The 20,460-nt window shown below is 51.0% G+C and overlaps 1 protein-coding gene across 1 annotated transcript; it reads right to left on the bottom strand.

Moving 5' to 3' along the window:
* Nucleotides 1–347: 347 nt before the first annotated feature.
* ZSCAN1 (zinc finger and SCAN domain containing 1) lies at nucleotides 348–19,802 on the bottom strand. Its single transcript, XM_053906479.1, has 6 exons — nucleotides 18,721–19,802; nucleotides 16,496–16,966; nucleotides 9,446–9,525; nucleotides 2,762–2,873; nucleotides 2,441–2,563; nucleotides 348–2,269 (listed from the first exon to the last, which is right to left on the bottom strand). Exons 2-6 carry the CDS (start codon nucleotides 16,863–16,865, stop codon nucleotides 1,290–1,292), a joined length of 1,665 nt encoding a protein of 554 aa, XP_053762454.1. The 5' UTR covers nucleotides 16,866–16,966; nucleotides 18,721–19,802; the 3' UTR covers nucleotides 348–1,289.
* Nucleotides 19,803–20,460: the final 658 nt, after the last annotated feature.

Here is a 20,460-nt window from a genome sequence, read left to right as displayed (position 1 = left end):
CGGCGGGGGTGGCAGGTACTGGGTCGCTCCGCTGGACTAGTTCGCAGAGGGTCGTTGTCACCCAGGGTAAGCGGCAGGCGCGGCGACACCCGGGAGACGCGGTGGGTCGCGGGTCGCCCCACAGGACGAGCCCTTCGTGGGTCGCTGTCACTCGGGTTAAGCGGCAGGTGCGGGGACGCCCGGGGGATGCGGTGGGTCCCGGGTCGTCCCGCAGGACGAACACCCGGGGGCCACTGTCACCTGGGGAACGGGGCAGGCGCGGCGACACCCAGAGATGCGGCGGGTCCTGGGTTGCCTGCTGGACGCGTCCGCCAGGGGTCGCTGTCACCCGGGGGACGCGGCGGCGGGGATGGCGGGTCCCAGGTCCCTCCGCTGGACGAGTTCGCAGAGGGTCGCTGTCACCCGGGGTAAGCGGTAGGCGCGGCGACACCCGGGAGACGCGGTGGGTCCCAGGTCACCCCGCAGGACGAACACCCGGGGTCGCTGTCACCCGGGGAACGGGGCAGGCGCGGCGACACCCAGACACGCGGTGGTTCCTGGGTTGCCTGCAGGATGAGTCCGCCAGGGGTCGCTGTCACCCGGGGGACGCGGCGGCGGGGATGGCGGGTCCCAGGTCACTCCGCTGGACGAGTTCGCAGAGGTTCGTTGTCACCCGGGGTAAGCGGCAGGCGCAGCGACACCCGGGAGACGCGGTAGGTTCCGGGTCGCCCCGCAGGACGAGCCCTTCGTGGGTCGCTGTCACTCGGGGTAAGCGGCAGGCGCGGCGACACCCAGAGACGTGGCGTGTCCCGAGTCGCCTGCAGGACGAGTCCGCCAGGGGTCGCTGTCACCCGGGGAACGCGGCGGCGGGGGTGGCGGGTCCCGGGTCGCTCCGCAGGACTAGCCCTTCGGTGATTGCTGTCACTCGGGGTAAGCGGCAGGCGCGCCCGGTTCTGGGGTCGCCCCGCAGTATGTGTCCGCCGAAGGTCGCTGTTACCTGGAGAACGGGGCGGCGGCTCCCGGGTCGCCCCGCAGGACGAGTCCGCCGAAGGTCGCTGTCACTCGGGGTAAGAGGCAGGCGCGGCGACACCCAGAGATGCGGCGGGTCCCGGGTCGCCCCGCAGGACGAGTCCGCGAGGGTCGCTGTCATCCGGGGGACACGGCGGCAGGGAAGCGGGTCCCGGGTCGCCCCGCAGGATGAGCCCACCGAGGGTCGCTGTCACCGGGGAGGGGGGGGACGCGGTGGGTCCCGGGTCGCCCCGCGGGACGAGCCCGCCGGGGGGTCGCTGTCACCCGGGACGCACGTCCGCTCACTGCGTGGCGTGCAGCTTCTGGTGGTCGAGGAGGTGGACCATCCAGGGGAAGGCCTTCCCGCAGACGCCGCACTCGAAGGGCCGCTCGCGACCGGAGGGCTCGCGGCGGCCCGAGGGCTCGCGGCGGCCTGAGGTCTCGCGGCGGCCCGAAGGCTCCCGGCGGCCGGAAGGCTCCCCGCGGGCGGAGGGCTCCCCGAGACCGGAGGGCTCCTCGAGACCGGATGGCTCCCCGCGGCCGGAGGGCTCCCCGAGACCCGAGGGCTCCCCGCGGCCGGAGGGCTCACCGCGCCGGCCTCCATCCGAGTCCTGGGCCTGCCCTGCCGCTTCCTGGGGGTCGGCCTCTCCTGGCTCCTCGCCCCCGCTCCGGCGGGGCCTCTTGGGCAGCGGCTCCAGCAGGTGGATCTTCCGATGCTCCCCCAGGACAGAGGCGTGCAGGAAGGTTTTGCCGCACTCGGGACACGAGAAGGGCCCCTCTTCCAGGTGGCGCTTTTGGTGCTCCATGAAGTGGGTGACCCAGGTGAAGACCTCCCCGCATTCGGCGCACGCGAAGGGCCGCGTCCCTGGAGGGACTGGCGGCGCCGCTGAGCTCCCGGAGGAGGGGGCAACAGCCGGCCGCCCTGACTCTTCGGGGGAGGCTTTGGTGTCTTTCAGTAAGGGCAGGTGGGTGCTGCTGGCATCACGGTCCCCAAGTCCCTTTTGGGGACTACTGCTCTGAGCACTTGGGAGGGTGAGGTCTGCAACCAGGCTGGGCTGAGGGCGCGGGTGCAGGGGCTTCTCTGGAGCAGGCCCTTGGCCCCCAGTGCCCTGAAGCATAGTGTCCCTGGGGGCAGCCCCTGCCTGCCAGGCACTCCCTTCGGCCTGGGGAGTGTCCTGGGCCAGCCTGGGGAGACAGTGCCTGTTTTCCAGGGCTCTGTCCCGGACCTGCCCACAGGGAGGCTCATCCCAGACACTAGGCTTCACAGGCAAGCAGCCCAGGCCTGGGGAGGGTAAGGGAAAAGGGTTGTTAGTGAAGGGACAGAGGCTGGAGGCCACACTGCCTCCCCGCCCCTGCCCCCCAAGGGCTGCAGAGAAGGGCAGGCAGCCAGCTGCTGGTACTCAGTAGAGCTTTCTTGTTCTCCATCTTTCCCTCGCTTAAGATAAAGGGGCACGTGGGGTTGGGGGCAGATCCCACAGCCCCGGGGCCCCCTTGTCCTCACCTGGGCAGGCTGCTGAAGGGACCTCATGCTGCAGCATCCTCAGTCTGTCTGCCTTCATGCTGGGAGGCTGAAGCCCTGGTCAAGGGGTGGAAACGTTTGAGTAGCTGTTGGGGCAGGGGTTGCCAATATCAGTCCCCACTGTTGGTGTGCACAATCTGGAGGAGGTATAGAGTTAATCACCAAAGCTCCCCCCACCCCCAACACTGCCATCAGCAAAGTCTAACCCTTGCCAGGCCCCAGTCCTCAGGATTGCTGTAGGACCCAAACACTCACCGAGTGAGCCCAGGGTGCAGGATGCCTCGGCCCCCGCCCTGGTGTGGGGACTCCGCTGGGGCTGGGCAGGCTGCAGCCACTCGCCCTCCTGGGGGAGCCCCAGCTCCGATGCCTGGAATGGCAAACACAGTCCCATTCAGCAACTGCCCCATGCCACCCACCGCTTGGAGCAGCCACCAGAGAGCCATCCACCCAGTGCCACTACAGCAGAGGGACAGACACCATTGCCTCCTTTCAAAAATCCAGGAATAGCGAAACTAAAGCCACTGCCTCCCCCCAAAAAAGGTGCCAAAAAAAAAAAAAAAGCCACCAAACCAATAAATAGTAGTTAGTAACAGTTTATTGTGCGTATAGGAATAGTCTGTGAACTGAGAGCTTTCAAATCCAAGATTGATAGGAAGTTTGGAGGCTTATACAGTGAAAGTGAGGAAGGCATTTTAACTTTTTTGGTGACAGTTATTACCTTTGTAATAGGTAATACTGGGGTTTTCCAGTGGCAGGGGTTGACTCAAGGTGATTATCTTACACTGCGTTTAGGAAGATGACCTAAGTTTCTTTAATAACCGCCAGAGGCATTTGCACAAGGTGGCCCAGATTATAATTCACTTGTTTTGCAAAACACACTAAATTAAGTTTCACTTACTGTGGCTTTAAGTGGCTTTGTCTGCTCAGGGAATGTTCAGATCTGGTTTCCTTTTTTATTTAATTTTAACATCCCAAATGCACATTCCCAGAGGGCTGTTACTAGGACATAATTTGAGACACACTCCCCCCCCCCCCACCTTGCAAAATGGAAATACAAGGCTCCTTTGTGATGTGTTCTATGTGTCCAGTTCTATGTCAATGTGACTAGGCTAAGGGATGACCTGATCGCTGGTAAAACATCATTCCTGGTATCTGTGGGGATGTCTCCAGGGAAGACCAGCATTTATACTAGTAGTCTGAGTAAAGGTCATCCTCACCAATGTGGGTGAACATCACCCAATCCTTTGAGGGCCCAAGTTGAACACGAAGGCAGAAGGGTGCCTTTATGCTCTCTGCTTGAGCTGGGACAGCCGCCTTCTGCCCTCAGATATTGGACCCCACCTTGATTATTGGCCTTTGGACTCAGACTGGGACTCCTCTGGTCCTCAGACCTTTGGACTTGAGGTGGAATCCCCACCAGAAGATCAGGGACTTCTTGGCCTCCGTAATCGTGTGAGCCAGTTCCTTATAGTAAATCTCTCTGCACTTGATCTTCGCCAAAAGTCCAAGAAGCAACAGTAAATCTCTCTTTATGTCTATATAAATCCTTCTGGTTTTGTTTCTGTGGAAAACCCTACCTAATACACCCTCACTTGAAAACCATTGACAATTTCATGGCAACAAGGTGGCATTAAGCAGAGTCCTATGTATGGAGTCAGGTCAATATCACTTATGGGGTTCTGAACTGTTCCTCACAGCTGCACTGTCCCTGAGAACAAGCGCCCCCCCCCCCCCGCCCCGATGGTGGTGAGCAGCAGTGGGGCTCTAGGTCTCATCTGTCACCAAAGCACTCCTGTCACCCATCCCGCCAATGAGTACACAGATCCCACACAAAGTGATATCAGTGCTTGCCACTGAATAGTGAGAATCTGAAACTTTCATCCAGGCTCTGGCTCCATTTGCTGTATGGCCCTGGGAGCTTTTCCTCTCTGGGTCTCAAAGGGGATATCTGCGCAACTTGCTCAGAGCTAGGCACCTGGCAAGGGCTTTGCAAACTTCCACTGTAGTGGCTGGGTCATTCAGGCTTTGTGGCTAGAGAAAGAGCACAGTGATATCCCTCAATACAAATGAACAATATTCGAGAAAGTGCATTGGGACCAACAAGAAGTGAGAAGCAGGCAGGAGGTCAAGCCCATGTTGGAAAGGCCTGTCTTTGGTTGGTCTCTGCTTTCTGCTTCTCTCAACCTACCCTCCCAGGGTGCTGGAGTGCAGGTGCAGGGTTCTAAGGCTTCCCAGAGGCCCAGATGGGACTGATAGGTGCTGGAGACTCACGGAGGGAGGGAGCTGAGGACAGGGTGCAGTGGGAGGGAATTAAGGTATAAGATTCTTCACTTTCAGGCTGAGAATATATGGATAATGTGTTTGGCTGAATTATTGATTTTCTGTCTCTTGCTAAATACTAGTTTTGATTATAAAACAACATTTATTAAATTCTATAACAGTCACCAGAGAGGCTGCCATCTGCAAGGGAGTAGGCAGGAGTTCCTCTCCCTCTTCTTCCTGGTACTCCAACCACCTCAGACCTTCAGCTGCTGCCAGTCCTGCCTCCTCAGTGGCCGAGGCCATGACCATGGATGGTGGAGGGGTTAAGTGAGAGAGAAAGCCCAGGATGCGTGTGTGTGCGCGGGCGCGCTGGTGGGGGCGTGCTAGGGCATATTAGTCCGCCTGGCTTGGAATCTTAGGTTGCCATGCAGAGATGTCTGCAGATATACAGACCTGGGCCAGGCACAAAAAATGGGATATTTCTGGGCCTTCTCTATATCTCCAAACGCAAAAATGTCCCCAAAGTCCTGTTGGCCCTGGGGTCTGGTCGTTCCAGGGACAGTGTTTGGCAGTGAGTGAGATGTGAGGGCCCACATCTGTCATCTAACCAGCCAAGAAAAAGAAAATAAGAACAATGGGATATGTGAATGCCAACCAGCTATTTACTGCTGTTGACGGATTATTGTTAATGGCGTTAGTTGAGGCAGCAGAGCTGGGTTTATGTCTAAAAAAGACTTGCCAGGGGTGGGGGTGGTACAAAATAGATGAAGGGGTCAAAAGGTACAAACTTCCAGTTATAAAAAAGGTAATTCCTGGGGCTGTAACATACGGATTGGAGATTATAGTTGATAATATATTGTAGATTTAAAAGTTGCTGAGAGTAAATCTTAAAAGTCCTCATCACAAGAAAAAAAATGGTAACTGTGTGGTGATGGATGTTAACTGGACTTATTGTAGTTGATCATTTTGCAATATATACATATATTGAATCATTATGTTGTACACCTGACACATATTAATTGATGTTACACATCAGTTATATCAATTAAAAATTAAAAAGAAAAAGATGTTATAGATACAGTTGGGGGAAAACAAAAAAGTCCTTGAAGCCCAGACCCTAATTGCAGTGCATGGAGATGGGGTGTGAGCATGTGTGTGATTTCCAAGGGGAGAATTCAGGATAGAAAAGGGATTTCCATCAACACATCTGGCTATGTGTCAGGCACTTGTGGCCCATCTGGGGCTGACTTATCCATCATGTGCCAGAAATATAATGCCCAGAGCCCATGAAACTTTTTGGAGAAAGGGGTTTCTCATGATAATGTTTTAATTTCCTTTAAAAGCTGACACATACACAAAATGAACATAGCAACTATTCCAGCCTGGAATATATTCATCTTTATACCAAATGGTCATAAAATATAACTTTTACTATTTTGTGGAAGCTCATGAATATAACTTTGATATGATTTTTATGGGGCAGAAATTCTTAGGACCCACAAAATTCCTAACACAACCCTGGGTTCATTGTCCTCTCTACGTTGGTGTATGCAGTGTGTATTGATTTCCTATGGCTGCTGTAACAAATCATGACAAACTTAGCGGCTGAAAACAACACAGATTTCTCTCACAGCTCTGGAGGCCAGAGTCAGTTTCTCTGGGCTAAAGTTAGAGTTGGCCAAGGCTCATTCCTTCTGAAGGCTCTCCAGGGACAGTCTGTTCCCTGGACTTTTCTCAGCTTCTAGACACATCCACATTCTTTGTTTTATGGCCGTTCCTCCATTTTCACTACCTCTGTGCACAGGCCACTGCCCTGTCTCCTGTTGTTAAACCTCCTTCTGCCTCCCTCTTTTAAGTACACTTGTGATTACATTTAGAATCCACTCAGATAGTCCAGGATAATCTCCTCTGCTCACATTCCATATTTAATCACCTGCAAAGTCCCTTTTGCCACCTATGGTAACATTCCCAGGTCCCAAGGATGAGGACATGGACATTTGGTGGGGCCAAGGGGGTTGGTGGAGTCATTATTCATCCTGCCACATGGTGTGTGTTTGAAGTTTTCCACGATAAAAAGTTTTACAAAAAGATACTTGAAAATATATTTCTAGGGTGCCTGGGTGGCTCAGTCGGTTAAGTGTCTGACTCTTGGTTTTGGCTCAGGTCGTGATCTCCTGGTCGTGAGATTGAGCCCTAAGTAGGGCTCCACGTGCAGAGCATGGAGCCTGCTTGGGATTTACTCTCTCCCTTTCTCTCAGTCTCTCCTCTCCCCTCTCAAATAAAGAAATAAACAAAAAAGATATTTCCTCCTGCAAGCCTAAAACAAGACAATTAATAACTCTTTTTTCCCCCTCAGCCATAGCAGGTCAGAGATAGAAACTCACACAGGTGAGTTCAAGGGCGGGGATGATCTGCCGGTGATGTCTACAAAGGTACACATGTTTCTTCGGTGGGATGGGCTCTTCTGCTGAGGGTGGGTGGATTATTCATCTTTTGTCTCATGTTTTCATTTAGATGTCTTTCTTTTGTTTTTGTTAATTAACTAAAGAATGAAAACGGTCTCCAGGCAGAAGAACATAGTGGCCAGAGAAGAAACAAAATACAGACTGGTGGGTCCTTCAAAAAACCAGCTATGCAAATCAAACCTCAAAATGATGCTAGACCCCAGTAGCATGAGTGGGGTGGTCTCTGGGGATACACAAGGGACTGGACTTTGGCTTGATGGGAAATATTCTCATTTTTAATGGTTCTTTCATTTAACTTATCTTAATTTTACTTAATTGTATAAAATTGTTGTGTGTATGTGTGTGTGTGTGCGTGCGTGTATGTATGTATGTATGCGTGTGTATGCACACACGTTCATATGCATATATAGATTCATGAAACTACTACCACAGTCAGGACCAGAATGGTCCCACCACCTGGGAAACACTCCCTCGTGCTGCCCCATATAGTCACACGTTTCATCAACCCAGAACTCCTGCCTGGTGTCCACTGATCTGTTCTCTGTGGCTATCATTTTGTCTTTTCAAGATTGTCATATAAATAGGATTTCACAGTATGTACCTATTGAGATTAACTGTTTTGATAGCATAGTGCCCTTCAGATCCATCCAAGTTGTGTGTGAATCAAGAGTTTCTTCCATAATGTTGCTGAGTAGTATTCCATGGTGTGCAGGATAAGTGAGTGTTTATCCAATCACAGGGACATGTAGGTTGTTTCCAGTTTGGGGCTATTACAAACAAATGCTATGAATATTTGTGTACAGGTTTTTGTAGGAACATGAGTTTTTGTTTCATTTGGGTAAACACCCAGTCCCAGGAGGGGGATTGCTGGGTCATATGTCATGTATATACTTAACTTTATAAGAAACAACCAAACCATTTTTCCATTTTCCATTCCTACCAGCAATGAAACAGTTCCAGTTTTTCCACATCCTTGCCAGTACTTGGTGCTGTCCCTCTTTCTACTTTTAACCATTCCAGCAGGTGTGTAATGATGTCTCACCGTGGTTTTAATTTGCATTTCCCTGATGGCTAATGATCTTCCATCTTCCAAATGTGCTCATTGTGATATTCCCATTTTTAAAAGGTAAGCACATGACTCCTGTCCTTTTTCTCTCTGAGCATGGACATAAAAAACACAAGGAAGCCAAAGGTGCTTCCAGGTTGCTTGTGAATGGTGTAGAGGGGCTTGGGAGGGGAAGATGGCGGTATGGATCATGAATGAGGGGAGCCACACGACCCTGTATGAAAGGCAGGATGTCTCATGGACACCCAGGCTGACAGCCACCTGCAGGGGATGAAGATCCTGACAGGGGTTTCGCATGGAGGGTTAACATTTCAGAGACGGGCAGATCAGTGAGAGACAGAGGGGCCTGTGGTCTCGGAAAGGGTGAGGTCACAGAGGTGACAGGAGGTGAGAGCAAGGTGCTGTGAATCTGGTGCCAGGGGAAAGGAAATGTGGTTTGGCTTTTGTTTCTTTTGTGATTTACCTGTTAACAAATCTACGTGGTCTTCCCTGCTCCCCCATGCCCTCCCCCACCCGGTTTTAATCACTCCGGTCCCTGCTGGAGGCCTGTCGCCATCACTCGGTGAGTGCCAGCCACACCAAGTTTCCCTGGGTCCCTGACACACACTTGATCCCAGGTCCCCTCTCACTTGGGGCCTTTGCAGGAACAGATCTTGCTGCAAGGGACACCCTCTCAGAGTCTTTCCCGGCTCCTCCAAGAATCCACAGGGCTTTCTGGTATAAGGCTACTACAGAGAGTAACACAGATGGGACCCAGGCCAGGGCCCCCAGGCACCTGTGTGCCGGCACTTGGGAGTGGTAGCACCAGAAATCATTTGACCGCCCAGCATGTAGTCGTGGGCTACAGCATCTGGCTCGTGTCCGGGAAAGGACTGGATGAGGGCCCAAGTGGAGGGGGATGAAGATGGTGTCTGTGATGTCTGCAGCAAAGCACAGCCCTATTTTACTGTATTTGGCCCAGCATTGAGCCCCAGCAGGTTTTTGGGATTTGTGTGACCACTTAGAGGTGTGGAGTTCAGGCTTCTTGGGAGTGTTGGGGACAGCCTTGCACAGAGCTTGGGTGGGATGTCCTTGAGCCTGTCACAGCACTGATGCTCGTGGTGCCCTGGGAATGTAGGAGCATGGAGCCAGGGGCCCTGGGCTCACCTGGCATGGGTCTTTCTGGTTCTTCCCGTCTTCCTCCTCGCTGATGCTCCCGTCCTGGTGGTCGGTGAGAGATACCAGAACTGGGTGGGAGAAAGGGATGGTGAGAGGCTTGTGGGCCCAGAGCCCCCAAATCCCCCAGGTTTCCTGCACCAGGAGGGCAACACATCCCAGGAACATCTCTGAAGACCCCCAGTGAGGCCAAGGTAAGAGCAATAGTGTGTCACTGCCTCCATCCTTCCAACAAGCTTCTAAATGCAGCCCCACCCCACCCCCTGCTCCAGACCTTTCCACGGCTGCCAGGCATGCCATGGTGATCCCAGAGGCAGCCGAGGACAGGTCTTCTCACCCAACACTCCATGCCCATGTGTGCTCCTGAGAGGCCCATGAAAAGGACATATCCTGTAGCACTAACATGAAAAGCCTGGACAGAAGTCTTTATGAGGTGGAATGTGGTCAGGTAGCAAAGACGGTTGAAGCAGAGCCCCCTTGGATCTACCACAAAACACATTGTAGAGGGACAAAAGCCAGGGCAGAATAACAGTTAACAGAAGGTACACCATTTATAGAAGGTTTAGGACTTGGGAAACAGAGCCATACACTGTTGTGGATACAAAATAAGAGGAAAAAGTACAAACATGCACATGCAATGAGAGATTCAAGGCTTTGCCTCTGGAGCAACAGGGAGAGTAGGGTTGAGAGGACTGTGAGGGGACATGAGGATCCAGTGAACTCCACAGTGTGTCATTTCTTCAAATCAAGCTGCCTTTCAGGAGGTTAGGCTCTGAGATGGCTTCATGGCAGTTACACAGGTGTTCATTATAATACTTTCCATAGTTTTATAGGCTCAAAATGTGTCATATAAAAAGCAAACTGTAGTTTTGGAAAGCAATTGGGCAGTTCCTCAAAAAGTTATACATAGAGTTACCATAGGACCTAGCACTTCTCCTCCTTAGGTGTGTTCCCAAGGGAAATGAAAATATGTCCACACAAGTATCTGTATGTGAATGCTCATAGCAGGATTGTTCATCATAGCCCCAAAGTGGAAACAACCCAAATGTCCATCAGCTGATAAATGGAGAAACAAACTGTGGCATATCCATACAATGGGGTATTATTCAACCATAAAAAAAAAAAAAAATGAAGTACTGATATATTTTACAACACGGATGAATCTTGAAAACCTTATGCTAAGTGAAAGAAGCCAGACACAAAAGGCCACATATTGTGTGATTTCATTTATATGAAATGTACAGAACAGACAAATCCATAAAGACAAAAAGTAGATTAGATTAGGGGGGAGAAGAGAATGGGGAGTGACTGCTAATGGTCTGAGGTTTACTTTTGGAGGGAGTAAAATGTTTTGGAATTAGATGGTGATAATGGTTGCACAACTCTGTGAATATATGAAAAAATCACTGAATTGTGTATTTTTAAGTGGGTGAATTATATGGTATGGAAATTATGTTTCAATAACATTATTATTTTGAAAAAGCAAACAGGAAGGTAACATTACCAAAAAATGGCAGAGTAGGGAGCTCCCAAAGTTAATCCCTCCACAATTAAGCATCCACAATTAAGCAACAATTAAGCTGGCAAAAACTTTCAGACTTAACTTTTTGGGAACTTGAATCTGATTAAAAAAAAAAAAAACTTACAAGGATGAGGGAATGCTTAATGAAGAAAGAAGCTATTGAATTTCAACTAGAAGGTTTTGTGGCATTTTTACTTACCTGCCTACCAACCCCACTCCCCAGCTAAAAGGGGCTGTGGGGATGGCAATCCATATTATTGGTGTGGCTTGCTGAAGCCACAGGGGGCAGGACATATCTCGTTCCCAAAGAATTGCATTTGTGTGTTTTGACCTGTCTGGTGACTCTCTGAAGGATTGGTTCAGGAGGTTGCCTTCCTTATGCCCTCTCAGAACCCTCAGGACTGGAGTGGCCTCCTGAACAGCATTTGCCAAAAGCATTTAAAGGCACATACTAGTCACAACCTGACATACTAGTCACCTGAAACAAGGGATAAGTGGAGCAAGCAGCAGTGAGACCAAAAAGCCTAGGAAAGAAGAGTCTGGAGAAAGAAGTACATGTAGGAATAAGGACTTTACTAGAGAGTCTAGCAGGCCATGCATATGCTCAGGGCTAAACACATGGTAGGAAACATGAGAAGATCCCAAGCTTTCATCTCTGGTTGATCTTTAGGCCCCATTAACTGGGAAGTGAAGACTTAAAGATAGTTGTAAATGGAGTGGCTAAGCATTGAAGGAGGACCTCAACTCAGAGCCAACCAACAAAAACCAGGAGAGTTTTGTTTTGTTGGCTCCAGGCATTTAAGGAAATCTCTGTCACATCACTAGCTAACCACTAAATTCGTGAAACAGAAACTTTAGTGAGCACACACAACAAAGAATGTAGTTTTTGCAAAAATAGTTCAAAAATAGTTTAAAGAAGTTATCAAAATAAACAATTAAATTCACAATAAGCATAAACAGGCCCTGGAGAGGGAAGAGAATCTGATATCCAGAGTTACCACATTATATTATCAAATACTAAAAATGCCCAGTTTCCAACAACAAATTAAGAAGCATACAAAGAACCAAGAAAGTATATCTCATTCACAAGAATAAAAGAAACTAATGGAAACTATCCTCGAGGAAGCCCAGACATTGGACTTAACTAGACAAAGATTTGAAATCAACTGTCTTAAATACCTTCAAAGAGCTAAAGGAATACATAAACAAAGAGCTATCAAAAATCAGGGGAATTGTGTTCTCAACAAATAAAGGATATCAATAAGGAGAAACTATAAAAAGGAACCAAATAGAAATTCTGGAGCAGAGTATAAGAACTAAAATGAAAAATTTGCTAGAGAGGTTCAACAGCAGATTTAAGCCGGCAGAGAAAAGGATCAGTAAACTTGAAGATAGGTCAATTAAAATTGTACAGTCTGAGGAGAAGAAAAATGAACAGGGCCTAAGGGACTTGTGGGAACACCATAAAACATACCAACAGACATATAGTGGGAATCCCAGAAGGAGAAGATCAAAAGAGAGTGAAAATATTTTTAAAAATAATGGCTGGAAACTTCCTAAAATAGATACAATACATGAATCTACACATTCAAGAAGCTAAACAAACTCCAGTAGGATGAACTCAAAGAGACCCACACTGAGACATGCTATAATCAAACTCTCATGTGGTTCCACATATCAAAATCAAGCTTCGTACTGCACCATATTAATAGATCACATGATCATCTCAATTGACGAGGAGAAAGCATTTGATGTAAGCCAGCACCCTTTCATGATACAGCATCATAATTTTGAGGGACTGAAAGCTTACCCCCAATCAAGAATGTGGCAAGTATGTTTGCTTTTACCACTTCTATTGAACATTGTACTGGAAGTTCTAGCCAGAGCAACTAGGCAACAAAAAGAAAAAAAAAAGGCATCTAAATTGGAGAGGAAGGGGTGCCTGGCTGGCTCAGTGGGTGGAGTGTGTGACTCTTGATCTGGGGTTGTGAGTTTGAGCCCTGTGTTCGATGCAGAGACTTCTTAGAAATAAAATCTTAAAAAAAAAATAAAAATAAATTGGAAAGGAAGAAGAAAAACTATCTGTATTCACAGATGGCATGAGCTAATTAGTGAATTCAGCAAAGTTACAGGACACAATATCAACACATAAAAATTAGTGTGTTTCTATAAACACCAGTGAACAACCCCAAAAGGAAACTAAGGAAATTTCATTTATAATAAGAATCAGTTCCACTTATAGACTCAAAAAGAATAAAATACTTAGGAATAAATTGAGCCTGGGAGATACAAGACTTGTACATTGAAATCCGGAAAACTGCTGAAAGGAATTAAAGAAAAATAACATGATTATTTATTATTATTATTAAACACATTCTGTGTTCACGGATTGGAAAATTTAATATTGTTAAGACAGCAAAATTATTTAGTGATCTACAGGTCCAATGTAATCCCTATAAATACCCCAACAGCCTTTTTTCCTTCTTTGCAGAAATAAAAAGCTGGTCCTAAAATTTATATAAAATTTCCAGGGACCCAGAATAGCCAAAACAGCCCTAAAATAGGACAAAGTTGGAAGATACATACCTCTTGATTTCAAAATTTACTACAATTTTCAAAATTTGCTACGAGACAAATTTGGCATAAAGAGAGACTTGTAGAATGGAAAGGAATTGAGAGTCCAGAACTAACAGAGTCCAGAACTAAGAGAGTCCAGAACTAAGAATCTACGGCCAATTGATTTGTCACAAATGTACCAGGACCATTCAGTGGGGAAAAGGAGTCTTTTTAACAGTGGTGCTGGGACTACTGGTAATCCACGTGCAAAAGAATAAAGTTGGACCCTTACTTCATACAATATACCCAACAGTGCCTGGTGGTTGCCAAAGGCCCATCCTTGGATCTTCCTGCTGTTTCTGTTCACCTGCCTTTTCCCCTCCTGGATTGGCTGTGCACCCACTAGGTGTCTGGTATTGCCCACTGTCCAGGAACCACCTGATGGTGGATGCAGAGCTCTTGCTCTCATAAAGCTCACATAAACTAGGACAGAGAACTAGGACATATGCAGGGAAAGGATAAACCCTAAAAACATCGCAGAGAGGTAAGGACCCCGAAGAACATGAGTGGCATCTTGCAGGGCAGCCTCTCAGAGGGATGGATGCCTGAGCCAGGCCTTGAAGATGAGCTGGCTACCCCTGGATCCAGTGAGGGTCAAGGCTGCAGACTGTAGGGAGAGAAGGCCCTGGAGGCAGGTGATCAGAGCACCCAGCCAGGACAGGATCTGGGGTCAGAACTGCTGCAGGGTTGGCATAGGAGCTGACAGCTCCCTCTGCTTCTGTGTGAACAGAAGGTAGGATGATGGTTGTGGGGAGTCATTAAACTTTTGATTGCTGAGGCAACCATTTCAAATACATCCATCTGGAATAAACATATTTGCAGCTGTATGACACAGCTTCCAGCAAAAAAGCAGATAAGGAATTGGGCAGCCCCCACTCATGGAGGTCCCTCTTTCGGAAAGCCCTGGGTAGTCCAGATAACTGACAGTTTGGGTGACCTAGTTCTCCTTTCTCACACTCTAATTACCACTCTTCTGCTTTAAATTAGCCAATAAAGAGTATATTTCTAAGACCCTAGACAGCCTCCCTCCAATAAAAGTAGAGCCCCAGGCGTGTGCTCTCTCTCCCAGTGCTCTCCCTCTTGTGCCTGAGAGCATCACTGTCAATAAACAGGCTGCAGTGGGCACAACACTCCTGGGTACCCAGGTTCACGGCTGGGCCAGAGGGAGGGACACACTATGGACTAAAATAAGAAGAGACCTGTTCTGTTCAGATATTTTTCCAGACACCAGCCATCAGGAACTTTGAGTGGAAATATTGGCTCTGTCTTCACCCTGCATTTGGGCCACAGCGACTGGAGAGGACCACTCACAGGAAGGAGAGTCAGGCTCCCACTGGATTTCATCTGGGCTTTAGGCACCCTGTCCACAGCCCTGCCCCAGCCAGCCCCTGGGCACATCTCATCCTCAGTGTGCATCTCTTCCTGTTCCTTCCCACTCACTACCCTCCGGGAGGTTCCCCACCCAAGGAATGAAGCCTAATCTTGAAACAGCAGCATGCAGATGCCACCTGCCCATGTCCCTGACTTCCAGGCAGTCACGCAGCAGGTAGAAACACCTTCTTATGCCCAGCCACCTGCTGCTCCAACTACCTCACTGTCCACAGGACCACAACTTGTGCAAAACATGTACACAATCCCCCTGCTGAAAAATGATACAGAATCTCAAGATGGCAACAGCAGAGTATTAATGCTAGCCTGGGCCTCCTAAGTGTGGCAGGCTGTGTGGGTCCACCAGGGGCCAGATGCAAAAGCTTTTTGGCCTCTTTGTCCCTGGAACAGTGAGTTCCGAGGGCCACTTTATCTGCCTTGCACGTCTTCATGATGCCACAGGAACCCAGGAACAAGAGTCCATGATGGCATTCAGTGCCTCCCAACTTGGACTAGGCTCTTGCCTCTGCAAAACGGGACATGCAGCTTTCCCGAGCACGTCAGCCAGCTTCCTGCAGGCAGTGTGGAGACCTGACACCCCTGTTTTCTGTAGATTTCGAGGCTTTTCTGAACCGAGGGCCTGAAGACACCCTGATCACAGCACCTGTGCCAGGCCCTGAGTTGACCTCCTCCAGATGTTGTGATGGGGTCTGCACTTTTGTTGACATTACTAGGAAAGAGGGAACCCATTTCATGGGCCTGGGAGGCTGGGAGTTCTAGAGTCACAGGGGCAAGAAAGCATGAGGACAAAGCACCTGTGGGGGAGAGGGGAGCCCAGGTAGCATCAGATCTGCCTGTGGACCTTGCAGCTATCGGAGTCCCCTCCATCTGTTGAGCTCCCTCTCACACCCATTCTGTGACAACCGTGGCCCCAGGTGTCTGTCTCCACAACCAGCCTGTGGGCCTCTGAGATGGGTCTGTGTCCCATGGACTGGATGCAGGGGAGGGACTAGCCACCTCCAGGATCCCTGGACAGGGCCTGAGGTGGGAGGCACGTGGTCCCCAGCATCTCGTGTGGGCTGTGGGACCCGGGGTCCTTCTGACGGAGAGCAGACAAATGCAAAGCCACAGGCCAGATGGATACATGGTAAAATGGAGGAATCCTCAATTACCGACTGAGTGAGAGAAGTGAGGCAGACAGAGGTGTGCAGCACAATGACATTTATGTAAAAAAAAAAAAAACAAAATCAAAAACACAGGTGTGTGATACGACAATGTGCACTGGGTAGGACATGTACAGGCAGGGGTTCTGCTCAGATGGTCTGGGGCGCTGCTGGTCGGGAGGGGGAACGGGACAGGAGCGGGTGGGGGGTGGGTGGGAGCAGTGCTGGGTGGATGCGACACTGTGAGTCCGAAAGGAAAAAGCAGCGCGATCCTTGGGCACCGGGCCACAGAGACACTGGCCAGAACCCAAACCCGGCACCTGCTCCTCCCCTGCAGCCACTCGCTCTCAGGGGTGAGGCCCGTCCCCTCACCTTCCTGCTGCGACATCTGTGTGAGGTCCTCCACCAGGCTAGCGGCCTCCCTGCAGGTGCGAGGGCCCTGCGACTGCACCCAGGTCCTCATCTTGCTGGGCAGCGCACCCAGGAACTGCTCCAGCACCAGCAGCTCCAGCATCTGCTCCTTGGAGTGCGCCTCGGGCCGCAGCCACTGGCGGCACAGCATCCAGAGCTGGCCCAGCGCGCGGTGTGGCCCTCCTGCCACGCGGTACTGGAACTGTCGGAAACGCAGGCGCCAGGCCTCAGTATCCCCAGGGCCGGCCAGCTGAGGGGCCCTGTCCTGCTCCCTCAGGGCTGGGGTCTGGGGACTCCTGGGGGAGGCGAGGGCTCTGGCCAGCGGGAGCATCTCTCCGGCCTCAGGGGGCAAGCGAACTGGATCCCAGGACAGTCCCAGCAGCTCCAGACAAACCCAGGTGGCGGCAGGCAGATGCAGTCAGCAGTCAGGGCCTGCAGAGAGGGGCAGGCGCAAAGTGGCCACATCAGATGGTAGCCATCACCTTGCTCAGGACTCCCCTTGGCTCCCCACCTCCTTGCCCTGACCTCCAGTTCCCAAGGAATTGACCTTAGCCCTCCCCATCTCATTCTGACCTGATCTCACACATGGCCCTCACAGGCTACATTGTGAAGACAACACACTGGTCACCCCAGGGCCTTTGCACCTACTGTTCCACCCACACTCCTCTCTGATGCTCATCCCAGCTCAGCTGTCACCACACCAGGGTGTCACCATGCTCTGGTTCAGAATGTCACCCTTGTCTCAAGCTCACTGTGCTGTCTTCACAACCCTTATCTCATCATGAACATATCTCATTTCCCTACTTAGCTTAGTATCCATTTCCATCCTTCATTCATTTAGTCATTCAATACACGGTTTACAGAGCATCTAGGGGAACAGGATTCCTGCCCTGGTGAAGTAGCCAGCACTGCCCAGCAGAACTTCCTATGGGGTTAGAAATGCTCTCCACCTGTACTGTCCAACGTGGTAGCATCAGCTACATGGGGCTCCTGAGCACTTAAAATAAGGAACTGGAGTTTAAATCCCCTTTAAATGGAAACAGCTGGATATGCTATGCAATAGCGCAGTAGAGGCCTCCTGCCTTGCCTGTAGCTTTCTGGCCTTTTCTACTTGCCTATGCTGTCTACTTCTGGCCAAGTTAGAGCTGAAGGAGGAGGTAGTAAGGAGAACAAGGGAGGGATAGAGACTTTAAAAGCAGAGGGAAAGTGGAAAGGGCAGGGAGAAAATAGCATTTTGTGCATTTTCCAAGCTTCCTATAGTGAACATATAACTGAAATGTTAGTCATAAAAATAAAAACGAGCAGGTTTTTTTTTTTTTTTTTTTTTTTTTTAACACTTGTACTCTGTGCTGATCCGATGATGAAAGTAAAAGCTGGCACGACCTTTCTGGAAAGCACTGTGGCAGCTTGTATATCAAGACGATTCTGGAAGTTCGCATGCTGTGGAATTTATCTGAAATTGGGACAAAGATTTAGGCACCAAGATTCACAACAAAAGTGCCCAAAAGTCAAGCCTGGCGGGATCAACTGCCCTCCCATCACATGGCAAAGAATTTAGGACTGCAAAATACATGGTAACATTACATGCTCAAGGGAAGCACAGACATGACATACAGATGGCATGAGGTGCAGGGGAGAGTGGGATGCAAAATGATGTATGAGGGTCCCAAAAAGGGCCACTGGGAAAGAGGCCCAAGGGTAGCCAGCCATATGCTCCGTGTTCTTCCTAGTCTCTGAATCTCCCCCAAATGGTATTGTGATCATGTGGGGGGAGGGGAGGAAAGAACAAAACCATTGAGGAAGGATTTTTAATGACATGGGAAATGCTTATGACAAGTGAAAAGCGGAGGAACATTCCATGTGATTTTTTTCCTTCTGGATCCTCTGGAGAACTTTTCATGTGCACGTGTGTGGGTTTTACAATCAGGAAGAAAGGAGAGGTGTACCAAGGCTGGGAGGGCAACTCACGAGGGCTGTGCCCTGCCAGTAAGCTTCAAGCCTGCTTTCTGACGCCAGCACCCTGACTGGGAGTTTACAAGCTCTGCCACCCCTGCTGAGACCACAGGCAAAAACACTCTTATGCTGTAGTAACACTTTCCTATGTGTAGTTTTTAAAAAGTAAAAGGGCCCGTTCGCAGCTCCACAAGGTTCAAGCAGCCATTCTGCTCTGGGATCTCAGACCTTACCCTTCTCGCCGGTGAGCAGGGAAGTGCGCCCCGGGCAGATTCCAGGGTGGAGAACTGCAGCCCCTCAGCACCCTCCGGGGTCCTGGGATGAAGTCTACGTGGGGAGAAGCTGAGTTTATGGAGGATCTAGAGGGGATCAAGTGGGGCCCCTAGCTGAAAGCACCCGAGGCCTATGGGCACGTGTCTGGGGTTCACAGTGGGGGGATGATGTTGTCATGTGGGGGTGTGGACCACATGGGAAGCCCTGGCTGATGAGGGGTCCTGAAAGATGTAGGGGTCTTAGGCTGATGGGGCGGGGACTTAACGTCTATGTAGCAAGGAGGCTCTGGGGCCTACGTAGGGAGAGCTGTGGTCTTGAGGTCCTGGAGATCCACTCTGGGGGTAACCTGGATTGATGGGGGGGGGGGGTCTCTAAGTGTCACTTGTGGGGCTCCAAGCCACGTGGACAGGCCAGGCTTACCTGGGGTGGGCACTGACATCTGCTGCTGACACTGTGTCAGGTTCGGGGCTGCTGGCTGGTGGGGGGAGGGAGGGCTTGGGCTGGGCGGAGGGGGGTCCGGAGCGGACGAACGAGGGTGGAGGGGCTTTCTGCCCTGGCTTCTGGGGAGGGGAGATGCCCACCGGGGCCAGGGCTGGGCGGAAGGGCGCGCCGCGGCCCCCTGCCCCCTCCACCTCAGCCCCCCGCGTGGCCTGCGAGGCTCGCCCGTCTCCCTCATCCCGGGGCACCTCGGGGCCCCCCGACGGCTTCCCCGACCCGGCTCGGCCCCGCCGCCTGCCCCGGGCTGTGCCTCCCGCCCGAGCCCAGACTCGTCTCCACCCGCGCTTCCTCTAACGCGATCCCGGCCAGCGCCCGCCGACTCCGGAGCCCTCGGCCCGCGCCGCGGCCCCTTCCCGCGGCCGGCCAGCCCGGCGGGCGCACTGATGGACGAGGGACGGGCGGCGGGAGGGCCGGACGGGCCGCGGCGGACTCACCGCGCGCGGGCTCCGCTCCGGCCAGGGCCGCTCCGTCATGGCGGCGCCTCGGCTTGCGAGCGAGCCCTGCCGCCGCCGCGCGGACTACAACTCCCAGAACCCCGCGCGCCGCGGGCGACCGCCATTGGCTCGGAGGGGCGCACAGAATCGTCCCCGAGCGTCACGCGCCACGGGCCCCCTGGCGGGGAAGGAGGGGTCGTAACGCACGGGACTTCGCCGACCAATCGGAAGCCGCCCGGAATAGGTCCTTCGCCCCCACGGTGCCCCAGAGTTACCCTGGAGGGATTCGGTCGCCACGGCAACGGGGCACGCTGCGGCGCAGCGACGTGAGGATGGTGCGGGGTGACTGGTAAGAGGATGGGGAGGGCTGCCCGAGCGCTCTCTTTTTGCTATGCGCTTGCCAAACGAAAGGCAGAAATTCTATTTAAACAACGTGGTTTCTTGTTTGTTTACTATAAGACTGTCTCACATTTCGTATGTTAAAAATATTTTTAAATATGTCTGTGTTAATATAATATGTCCCAGAATAGGATTGCCAGATTTAGCATATCAATAACACAGGAGGCACAGAATTGCAGATAACAGCGATTTTTAAAAAAAGTATTAATGTGTTTCACATTTAGTGTATCTTTTAAAAATTATAAAATATATGTAGATTAGTAGAAGTAATTTTCAGTGTAGCTATGTCCCACAGTAGACTTGCCACATTTAGTAAATAAAAATACAGGATGCCCACCTAAATTTGAATTCCAGGTAAACAATAAGTAC

Source organism: Panthera pardus, unplaced genomic scaffold, assembly GCF_024362965.1.
Source record: "Panthera pardus isolate Hobbes unplaced genomic scaffold, ASM2436296v1 HiC_scaffold_18, whole genome shotgun sequence".
Classification (NCBI taxonomy): Eukaryota; Metazoa; Chordata; class Mammalia; order Carnivora; family Felidae; genus Panthera; species Panthera pardus.
This window is presented reverse-complemented; position numbering and strand designations above follow the sequence as displayed.

Excerpts from the sequence above, each read along its gene's own strand:
- ZSCAN1 (XM_053906479.1), bottom strand. The coding sequence starts at position 16,865 with ATGCTCCCGCTGGCCAGAGCCCTCGCCTCCCCCAGGAGTCCCCAGACC. Across the intron at positions 9,526-16,495 it reads ACAGATGTCGCAGCAGGAAG|TTCTGGTATCTCTCACCGAC; the intron begins GTGAGGGGACGG and ends TCTCCCACCCAG. Across the intron at positions 2,564-2,761 it reads CTGCACCCTGGGCTCACTCG|GGCTTCAGCCTCCCAGCATG; the intron begins GTGAGTGTTTGG and ends CCCCTTGACCAG.